Below are 11,659 nucleotides of genomic sequence, written 5' to 3'. Positions count from 1 at the left end.
TCTCCCTCTCACACACTCGCTCACACACTTTCGGCAGCAGTCCCAGACAGACCGGCAGGCGAGGAAAACGGGCATCATGACCCTATTCGAGGACAACAGATGCCTCTTCCACCACTGAACTTCAAGGCAGGATACACTTCAACATTCGATGTAATGATGAGCCTCTAAGGAAGGGTTTGTTTTTTTTGGGGGGGGGGTTTCCACAAGGGTCAACATTAAGTTTCCTGAACCTGAGGGATTATTACCACAAAATGAGTGTGAAGAAGAAAAAGCCCGGACTGGTCTTTAGCTGGCAGAAGTCTTTCTCCATCCTGGCACCTTGGAGGAAAGGTACGGTCACCTTTTTCTTTTTATCTCTTTTTCACTGTGGCATCTCCCGGCTCATCCTTCCCACCAATGTGTAATTTAAACGTCTGCCGGATGAGTAGCTGTAAGATGAGCCAGAGCTATAATTTCAAGTCTCAAGGTGTTTTTTATGTATGAAAACAACCAGTGCTCTATTTTAGGTTCCCCATCTTTCATCATCAGCAGACAAATCCTCTCATCAGAGCCCCCCGTAGGCGTGAAACAGGCATTTATTTGCTCGGGTATCCGCAGGGCATTTGTCTCAGCAAACAGAGGGGTGATTAGCACTCTGTGTGCCTCTCTGTTATGCTGACTGGCTGACAGTTTGAGTAAAGCGCGTGAAGAACTCGATGGATTTGAGTCCACAGGTGCATTTTCATCTGAGCTGAATGCATCGTTGGTCATCTTCTCCTGGTAAGCGAGATGAGATGCCAGCAGTCACATCACATGACTCCGAGTCGGCTCTGCTCTGTCTATTTAAAAAGAGTTTCATTGGGTTCCCACACAGCAGACTTACTTTTGTTCCTAAAGGGTAATAAAGCGAACCACGCAAACATTCATCCGGGAGGGAGGGAGGGAGGGAGGGGTGCAAATCAACTTTTAAGATCTTATTCTTTATCTGCTCAGGCTGTGGATGACTTTAAAACAGGTTTTTCTGATGTGCATTTAAAAAAAGTGGTTTGTTTAATGAAAACTGAGAGTTGTAAAAAGTCTGTGCTGTGGTTGCCATTTAGAAACAGAGATCAAGAGCACATTTCTATACAGCCTCCTCCATGTGTCTACTGTAACAGGAGAGCAGGATTGCCTATCCGCTTTCAAAGCATCAGGGCAAGAGGCGTAATTCAAACAACAATGCAATCCAAGGGTCCGGACTAATTGTCAGGCAATGGCAATGCCATCCTGTATGTCCACTTGACAAGAAGAGCCAGGAAAGTGGGCGGAAGGTACATTAAATCAGTCATGCGTGTATGATTTTGATATGTTATAGTAAGGGTCATGGCCACAAAAATAAACATAGATGTGGATTTCAATTACAGGCTTGTAGCCATTGATAATGTAACAACTCCGGTGTAATGTAATAACTTAAATGTCCCTCTAAAGTCAAAAATGTTTTAATATTTTGTTTATTGTTTTTTTCTGATAATGTGATTTATGATTACATTGACTGGCTATTATCACATTCTAAGGGTTGTAACATTTTAATTAGTACAATAACAGTCTGAAGATGTTATCTGGCACTTTATTACTTTTTCAGGTTTTATTTTATGACCCACTGACAGTGGCATTTTATAACATTTTGGCAGGTTATTACATTATCAGTTGCCACAAGGCTTCATTACTTTAATTGCAGAATTCATTGGCCTAGTTAAGCAGTGTCGATATGAATTTGTGGAAGTGGGAGTACACTTATTTTGTCAGTGTATGACAAAATCAAAAGCAATGCAAAGTGCATCAAAGTGATACACAGAAAGTCCTCATTATAATCCTGGTTTCAGGTTCCTCTGCATTCCACCTATGAGCCTCGGTTAGACATCAGTGTACAGTGCGACCCTCCGCACCCGCCGAGCAGCAAATCCTCAAGCTGTTGTGTTATGGGGGGATGATAAATCTGCTCATTGTTGCGGCTGTGAAGGAGCCCCTAAGCCCTACTTGACGGCAATCACGTTGTTTGCCATGATACTCGGAGCAGGAAGAAGAGGCCCATTGTAAAGATAACGCTTACATTGTGTACAGTACAGCGGGGAACGGCTTCTCATTGGCGCGTTCTTGTGTATCCTTGTTGTCATTTGATCGCTGTTTAGGTTTCAGGAGGAGGCAGGAGATCGTCTGGGGAACTGAGCTGGGATGAAATAACACTACGACTCTGCTGGTAAAGGGGGCAAACAATGAGAAAACATTGCCCGATGAAATTCGATGTTCTTTATTTCATGAGACGGCAGAAAACCACGAAAAGCAACTAGAAATGTTTGAAAAATGATCCTGCCTCACTCAACCATTCTCGATAACTGGCCTTTTTTAAATCCCCTATTCATCATTTTTGTGACTAATACCCTGAAATATGCATAACTGAGCTAGATGCAGTGGAATTCTGTGATAGACAGGATTACCGTGTGGAGAAGAGCTGTCAGAGGTGATTCAGACCTCAAGAATTTGGACGTGAAGAAAGTAGTAAGTATGGTATGTGTCACACATGTTCAAGAGGGAAGAAGGTTTCGCTCATTGTCTGACCTGACCAGGCAAACCTCTGCTGGTGGTGATGCTGCTGGTGATGTTCAGTGCTTTGACATCATTTTTTAAAGGTATTTCAAAGACTAACTGTTGTCATTTTAGCTAACGATAGCATTGTACACTTAATTTTCTTTAGCCTGAACCATAGTGGAAAAGTGTACTTGCAGTGTGTTGCAGTTTTGTGTTTGGTTCGTTTAGGTTTGGGCTTGCAAACAAAAGTCACATGGACTCACAAGTAGCTTGTTTATTGGACAGAGTTTTGGTGACCTGTCATCCAGCCTGGTTAGAGATTAAAGTTAAAAACACATGAAGAAATAGCTGAAGACTGTGGTTTACCCTCGCTTCATTTTGTTATGCTCGGCTTTCCAAGCATGAGGAACTGCTGGCTATCAGATGTCAACATCCTTCTCCTTATACCCACAATGCCTTGCGTTTTGGGTTGTTTTCTGCAGTTTGTTTAGATTACGTTCTCACTCCTAACGAATGGCACCACAGTTCTCTTGTTAGAGGACACCAGAGTTTGAATGGCTTGGTTCTGGCCAAACGAACCCAAACTAAAGCAGTAAACGCTCCAGAGTTCCAATAAACCGCTCCAAACATGCTTGGTGTGAACACACCCTAAAGGTGCTGGGTATATGCAGGCCTTGTAGAGTGTCTAGTTGAAAACAGTTGTAGGGAAACAGGCTCCTTTGGCCTCCATATGTCCTATATTTCGGAGGGGTGGGAAGTCAAACTTAAAACTGTCAGAGGAAATTAGCCTCGAGGAGTCTTGACTTGAGTTACAGTGCTCCTGCACATTCTTGCCTTATCCTAATGGTGTCTGATAGGAGAGAACGGAGTTGGGGCCCCCGTTACCTCGCATTGATAAAGGGAGGGAGTCTGGGAAGCGTCCTTGGGGTCGACGACACCACGGTCAAGGAAGAAGTGGAAAGCAGAGCGAAGATCCCGGTCGGCCGACGTGTTGAGAGACGAGTTGAGTGGTGTACTGCTTCTCCTGGGTTTTGGGGATGGGGGATAAATGGGAGACGGGGAGAAGGCGTGCGGTGGTATGTCCCACCTCATCACACATCTGGTTTGTGTCACCTGAGCTGTCCTGGCACCTTAGGGCACGAGAAAATGATGCTGCTTTGTTTTGGAGTCCTTGCAGAGCCTATAATTGCAGGTTGTGGGACTTGATGAATAGGGCCTTCATGTTAAAAACAAAAGCTCTGGTTGATAATCTCAGTTTTGGGAATGTATTCAACAATAATGGTACATTTTTGCAGCAAAAAACAACACTTTTTTCCTATAAAGTTGTCAAGCCACTGACCATAACCCTAGATTTACACTTAACCTGCCATGAAAAATGCCCATTTCTTAACAATGACTAATTGAAAAGTATTGATTTATTGCATTCAGTGCTTGACGTGAACACCAGTCAAATGTTGGCAAGTTCTTCTAGTCTCATTTCTACCAGACATTCTGGCAGGAAGCCAACCTGTGTTTGATAATGCAAACCTAAAAACTTGTTTGACTGTCGAGAAATAGAATCAGCTGGTGAAATACTGAATCCACTGGTCACTGTGACCATTGGGCTTAAAAATCAGTTTCATGTCCTGAATGTAGTCATAGGTATCACACTAACCAGGACATTAGATGTTGTTATTCACTTTTCCGTGTTCTACCTTTGATTTAGGAGCCTTTGAAATGTTTTACTCTGAGAACATCAGATTTATTTAGCACTCAACTGAACTGACGTTTGAAATTATGTTCACTCTTGTGTCAAAAGAGGGTAAAAATGAGGAGCTCACACTAAAACTGAAATTCATAAGTGATCTGATCCTGAATCATCTTCAGTCACTGCAGATTTTTGAGCTATTCCAAAACTGAACTGTGTACCAGATCTCATAAACTAAATAACAAGGGAGACTGAAGGTTAACATGGCCTGGATGTATTGAAGTAACCCTATAGTCAAAAAAAAAAAATTTGCATTGTTTTTCCACATGGCACTGATTTCTTACTTTGCTGATGATGCAATTAGAAACTATGTTAAAAAAAAAAAAAAATCACTAGCCACCCCTTGGCCACCCCATTCAAAATTTCCTGCTGGAGCCCCAGAGGACCAGTGGTCAGTCTTGACCAGTGACCACCCAGAGTGCTAACGGGGAGCTGACATACCCATAATCCACTTGGGCCGTAAAAATAGCCGGCTTGTCACAGCCTGTTTACGGCCCCTCCGCTCAGGATCTAAGGGGCCAACTGAGCCAACAGTTTAGCCCCAGGGCTTACACATGCCTTGGCTCCAGTGCCTCAGGACCTCCCAAAACCTCCCAAAACCTGTCTTCTGCATTAAGAGACAGCCAGGTGACACACACCTGCTGCGGAAGATTAAGCCTATATTGGAAAATGCTATAAAGGAGTTGAGGGAATACGCCCTTTTTAGAGTCATGAGACCTCGGGCGCAACTGGAAAACTATTTCAGTGGAATGTGAAGTTTGGCTGAAGAGAGGAGAGTTTCGATTGTAGAATGTATGATCTTATTTGCATCTGAATCTGCGCCTACTGTACTGGCTGGACATGCAAAAACGGGTGCGAATGCCCAAAAATCCAGTGAAGTTTAGGTACAAGAGGAGCTCACACTTAACAATGGAAAAAAAAGCTCCACAGACGGAAATCAAATGCAAAGTTTCCATTTAATTCCACAAGTGAACAAGTGCTTAAGTGAACAAGTGCAAAACGTTTTTCGAGTTACCCAATCATCAGCGCAAAAAGCAGTGGCATTTCTGTGCTGATCTCGGTTTGAGATGTGTTTTCTTCCATGTGTGAGTTGGAGCTCCCTTTGCATCCAGTCATCTGTCATGTTCCACACATAAATCATATTTGTGTTGGGAACCCAGCCATGACGGAGAAAGCAGGATTGGAATGTGGAGTCTGCGTGCAGGCCACAAAATCCCCTACGGGAGTTTCTATGGGCAAAGTTGCACTGCACACACACAAGGGTCGCACACACACATGTACTAAAACACATATACCAACACTCACTCATACTAACACCCACATTCACTCAAGAGCACACATTTATTATCATTTACGCACACACACACTAGAAGAGGATATGTACTCGGTGGCCACTTTATTAGGTACGTCTAGCTAGTGGTTTGGGTTGGACCCCCTTTTGCCTCCAGAACAGCCTGAATTCTTCAAGGCCTGGATTCAACAAGGTGCTGGAAATGTTCCAGAGGGATCTCGGCCCATACTGACTTGATAGATGATAGATAACTCAGTTTCTTTGGTGGCCCATTCATGCTGTGAACATCCAGTTCCACCTCATCCCAAAGGTCTTAATTGGGTTGAGATCTGGACTGAACTAAAGTCACTTATGTTATGTTCCTGGAAACTTCTTGAGACAATGGAGCATTAATCTGCTGGAAACATCCATTTGACAAAGGGTAGACTGTGGAGATGAAGGGATGCACCTGGTCAGCAACAATGTTTATGCTGTGGCATTCAAATGATGCTCCATTGGTACTTTCATGCTGTCACCCTGCCATCAGCCTGTCACAACAGAAACTGGGATTCATCAGACCAGGTGCTGTTTTTGACTATGACTGAAATGATCATGTTCCTACTGTAGCGTCATCTTCTTGTTCTTAGATGGCAGGAGTGGAAGCAGGCATGGTTTTCTGCTGCTGTAGCCCATCTGCTTCAAGGCTTGGGGAGTTGTGTGTTCTGAGATTCCCTTCTGCACACCATTGTTGTACTGAGCTGTTATTTGTGTACTTGTGGCCTGTTAGCTTGAATGAATTTTGCCATTCTCCTCTTGTAAACTCTAGAAAGGAAATCGGTTGCTTAAATCACGCATCTTGCCTATTCTTATGTTTAGTCCAAAAGTAACTGAACCTCTGGACCTTGACCACATGCTTTATACCTATGCTCTGGAGGAGTGAACTGTTCGCATAAACGAACCTAATACAGTGGTCTGTGAGAATATGTTTGTATGTGTCCTTATTCACAGTACCCACTGGCCTCTTTTAACCCCTGGATGCAGGCTGCGTTTTCCCTCTATGAGGGAGTGGGGGCCTTCCAGGCAGCTTAAAGCTGTGTTCTCATAGTGCGGACCCACGCTCCAGGCATCTAAGAGGGCAACAGGCCAATCTACTGACTTTACTGAAACACCCCTATTCCTGAAAACACTGCGACTTCGCAAGGGAGAAAATACTTTGGCTCACTCAAATGACAATACTAGCAGTGCCTGGAATGTGAAATGAATATGATGGGAAATGGCTGAAGGTCGTTTTTAGTCAGAGAGGAGGCTTAGGATGAGTCTGGGAGGGTGGACCGTCGGTAATTATATGTTGTGGGATTTAGTCAGGCATAGCGACTGGAAATAGGCTGACTCAGCCAGTGTAGACAATTACAGGATAGAATATCTGTTTGTGTTTTTGGGGATGGATGAGGACAGCTGGATCAGGCTGACACCTGTACGGCTGATGGTGATTGCATGGAAGGGATTGCAGGGAGGGACGGAGATTGTATCACAATAGCAAGAAGTCAGATTACACGGCTGAGTTGGCGAGGTGACTTCAGTGTGTAATTAAAGTCAACCTGGTCTCCTTCTTATTGTCTGCCGGTAATTCACAGAAGCAGGCAGTCACAGGAAAAAAAAAAAAAAACTATGTGGAAGAAAAGATAAGCCAGCGTGGAATGGAGAGGAGAGTGAAAACTGATGTCTGGAGTTTAGTCTCCCGAGGAGAAATATGTTGTTATTCAGCTTGTGCCGCGACTGATTTGTTGTTTAATTTCTTACAGAGCTTTCGCATTTGGTTCCAGCTTTTATCAATTTCCACATTCCTGGTTCTCGGGAAGAAATTCTTGGGGTGTGCTGTCACTGGAAATAGATCGGCTTCCTCTTAATGCAGTTAATTGAGAAAAGATGGCTTGGATATAGAGACACCATAAATGACTTCAACAGAGTTGTAGCATATGGCAGCTCTCTTTACAGCAACCAAATACTGTATAGACAATGTGGTTTGTTATGAATGAAGCATGTTAAGACTACGCAGAATTAGTCAGTTTCGGTGACAGTTTTATTGCCTCATAGTCACTCTTGACGTATTGTGAAACCAACTGAATGAAAATGAACAAAACGATCAAACTAACTGAACATGTCCTTCTGTTAAATTGAATATTCTCAAAGTCTTGTTGATCGACTGTAAGATGGTATAAATGTTTAAAAACCATCACCTCCTAAGACAATGTAAAGGGGAATTGGCTGTGTTCCAACTATCTACGCTTTCCCTGCTGAGAGATAAAATCCTGAATGAAGTCTCCTGAATGAAGAAACATCCTATCCATTTCATATCCGGCTAAGATGGCCACTGACCTACATTCTGCTGTTAGTATTTTGCTCCAACACATGCCTCTATTATATTCATACTCCTGGCAAGGTGCTTTACAATATATTGCATTATTGAGATTCCAGGCAGCCTGGCGAGTTGCTGTTTGATCTCTCCGGTAAGGGGAGTCAGGTCTACAGGTTGTTAATTGAAAATCCAGGGGGATTTAAGGATGCAGATTGCCTTCTATTCATAAACAATGACCCAGTAAAAACAGCCAACATCAAAAAATTCTCCTTAACTGGGTCACAGCTTTATGTTGAGCTGCGTTTAACAGTAACCTTCAGGTGTCAACAAAATTTAAAGCAGGGTGAATGACACCTCAAGTGAAGCAGCCATAAATAATCTGGCATACATCTGGAATTTTGCAGTTTACTTGTGTTTGCTATTAAATACACCTAACGGTGAAAGGTAAAAGTACATGTTTAATATAATAATATTGTATTTTAATGCTTGACTGTATTCAATCCCCAGTTAATTGACCTCAAGTTGAGTGCAAATCCATGCACTACACTTTAGTACCAAAACGTTCTTACACATATTTGAGTAAATGCATCTAGTTCCTCTCCATGCCTGCCTATGTGTTGGTTATTCTACTGTAGGTTATCGCTGTTGTTCTTTAACCCTTTAATTCTTTTATCTCCAGCCTCTGTGTGAAATACAACAGTTCTCATTACAGTGGCGCTGATAACACGGCTGACTGCAGACTGACTTGATACAGCCAATTACGAGATTATCAGGACCTACTGCTGGAGACGGTGGACATGGGCTTTAAGCCTTTATATCTCCCCTCAGGGTTTACAGCCTTATCAAGGCTGTCTGCTAGAATATGTTTAAAATAGGTCTTTACGTTCATAATGTAGCAATACTCTGAGAGTTTCCATCTTTAGTTCATTTTCACGCATACTTTGTTGGTGGAGTTGCATTTTGAATTTGTTGCCATTGTTTTATACCCACTATTGCTTTGTGCTTTTTTGTTGTGAAGCACTTTCATGAGAAAAGCGGCAGATTGTAGTTTCATTTCTCAGAGGCTGAGCTGCTCTGGAGGCAGAAATAATCTCACTGGTTGAGTTAAACCAATAGGTGAAGCCAAAGAACCACTGTTTTTTGGAGTCACCTAATGTATCAGTGGTCAAAGTTTTCTCCCGAAAGGCAAGTGACGTGAAATCATACACATTTGAGAAACCACAAATTACATTGCATATCAACAATTGTGTGTATGTTTGAATTTTGCCAAGAGAGGACAGAAATGGGCGCAAAATGGATGAGAAGTAACTATGGTCAAAATATAAATAAAAACAACAACTTATTTTTTCATTCATTCATGACCATGACATTCATTAACTTGGAAGGTCAGCAGCTAGCTAACTAGCTTACCTAGATAGCTATAGGCTAGTATGGCTAGTTTGAACTTGGAAGGTCAGCTAGGCTAACTAGCTAACCTAGATAACAGTATGACTAGTTTGCATTTAGTACCAAGGGCATTAGGCTTCATAATATTTGCTTCCTAACCCTTACCTCTTGTCTTTCTCACTGGGCTTCAGTCTAACATTACTTAGACAGAAAACCTGTGATTCTTTGGCTCCACCTAATGAGATTATTTCTGCCTCCAGAGCAGCTCTCCCTCAAAGAAATGGTAACGGTAAAATGTAAAAGGTGAAAGTCCAATCTGCCCAAAAGTGCAGGACAAAATAGTACTGGGAATCTGAATAATATTAATAATAACAATTAATAATAACAATGATTAATAATACTGGGAAGCTGAAGGTTACAATAATGGAGAATGCCCATGCTTTATGCTTCTTTGGGCTGGAAGGCTTAATTTAACGCTTCCCTCTGTGAATTTTGTATTTCACAACTATTGTTTGTATGGCTGATGACTCAGGAGGATATTCAGGAAAGCCATTTACATCATACTGTGGCTTTGAGGTGTTGTTCAAGAGACAGTAAATAATGAATTACGCTGCCTTAGAAATAAACACACAGTGGGCCTTGTCATTCATGGGATGTAGTGAGGTCATTGGGAAAAACAATAGAGCCTCAGTGGTGATGAAGTTGCTCTGTTGCTCAAGCCACTGTGGAAATGGTTGAACGCACAATACTTTTTCCCCAGCATTCAGCAAAAACAGGAAATGGGTTCTGTAGCCTCGGCAGAAAAAATAATTTGTTTTGAGAAACAACAGCTCAAATTGAGCCATTTTGACTTTTTTTTTCCACATGTAGCATCAGCAGCATGAGACAGACTCCAGTGACACAGCCTCACCACATCCAACCTCTACAAAAGAGAATAACTGAGTAAAATAAACACTAGACTTGACTGTACAGTTCAGTTAAGCCCCATCCGAACTTGAGGGAATGAAAAAGCAAAACGTGTAGGGAACAGCATCGAATATGCTGCCTTGATGAGGCCATGAAACAATGATGCAATACAGTTACAGTCTTACGAATTCAAAATGGAATTCATTATAAAGGCAATGTTAAACTCTCATAGTTTTTCTGCTCCATGAAAATATAGCAATAGATTCTGTTTTGACCTGAATTGATTTTGTTAGGTGTGCTGCTCAAAATTATGGAGGACCGTAACTGCCAAAATCAAAAATAAATAAAGAAATAAATAAATGACTCAATAAATAAATAAATATGCCATTAAATGCACCAAATTCCCCTATTTATTTACTTTCCCATTTAATTTTCCATTTTATTTATTAATTCTTTTAATTTTATTTATTTCTGTATTTATGTCTGTATTATATTTTCCCTTTGCATTTTCCCCCGATTTATTTCCCCAAAGGTATTTATTTCTGTGTTCTATTTTTACATTTACATTTCTTTATGCGTTTCTGCTTCATTATGCAAATGAGGGGGCTGTGTCTCATGGGGTCAACTTTTCGCCTATTGGTTGATCGACATCAGAGTGCCTAGATCGACTATACATGCCTTGCTCCCACACTGGTGGCCAGCAGGTGGCCAGGCTAGGAAGGAGAAGTGTTAACCAACATGGCAGCTCCTTGTAGAAGAAAACTCTGTGACAGAACATGTAAAACCGTACATTTCTGAGGCAGAATCTGTCAACCGAACAAGAGGAGGCAACTGCCGAAGTTTTACAGACACGGTTACAGCAGGATGTCTCTGAACGGTAGGTTGAAATTTCAGTGTGTTGTTCGTACTTTCTCACCGTGCGTGTGTATGTGGTTGCGTCAGCTATGTGGTCTTTCTGGATAGCCATAGTGGACAAATTTGTATCCCATAAAAACGATATCTAACGTTACCTGCCGGAGTGTCTCGCACGGTAACTGTACTGTATGGTTTGTTTGATTCATTTTTAGCCTGACATTCACTGGTGCCGGTGGTTTGAGGCTGTCTAGTCAACACAGTAGGTGTTGGTAGCTTTTCGCTGGCTAACGTTACTTGGATAGCTGCTGTAATTTTATTCCATGAAGTGTCTTACAATTGCCGTTGTACTGGCTAGCGATACACACCAGACATTATGTAGTTATTACGTTCAAATACATCAAATTGATGTGTGATGTGTGCGAAAGAAGAACTCCTCTTCAGGGGATACAAATATAGTCATGACACCGGCAAACATATGGTTATGCCCCATGCTTTCTACCATTTGGACATATGACTATCGTAATTTATGCCAGTGTTATTCAGCTATAACGCTAGCTCAACAGTTTTAGAACTATAGCTGTAATATTCAACCATT

The 11,659-nt window shown here is 41.9% G+C and overlaps 1 protein-coding gene across 2 annotated transcripts in view; it reads left to right on the top strand.

Annotated features, from left to right (window-relative positions):
- The first annotated feature begins 229 nt into the window (after positions 1 to 229).
- LOC139913796 (uncharacterized) overlaps positions 230 to 11,659 on the top strand; it is a 42,116-nt gene continuing 30,686 nt past the window's right edge. The window contains exon 1 of one of the 2 annotated variants that reach the window (XM_078288784.1): positions 230 to 330. In XM_078288784.1, the coding sequence (XP_078144910.1) occupies positions 252 to 330 (79 nt within the window). In that variant the 5' untranslated portion in view covers positions 230 to 251. Of the gene's footprint in view, positions 331 to 1,192; positions 1,290 to 11,659 lie in introns of those variants that run through there. The other variant, XM_078288785.1, reaches the window with a different exon arrangement.

Source organism: Centroberyx gerrardi, chromosome 15 (genome assembly GCF_048128805.1).
Source record: "Centroberyx gerrardi isolate f3 chromosome 15, fCenGer3.hap1.cur.20231027, whole genome shotgun sequence".
Taxonomy (NCBI): Eukaryota; Metazoa; Chordata; class Actinopteri; order Beryciformes; family Berycidae; genus Centroberyx; species Centroberyx gerrardi.
The sequence above is the reverse complement of the archived record's forward strand: the minus strand, read 5'-3'. Positions and strand labels throughout refer to the sequence as shown.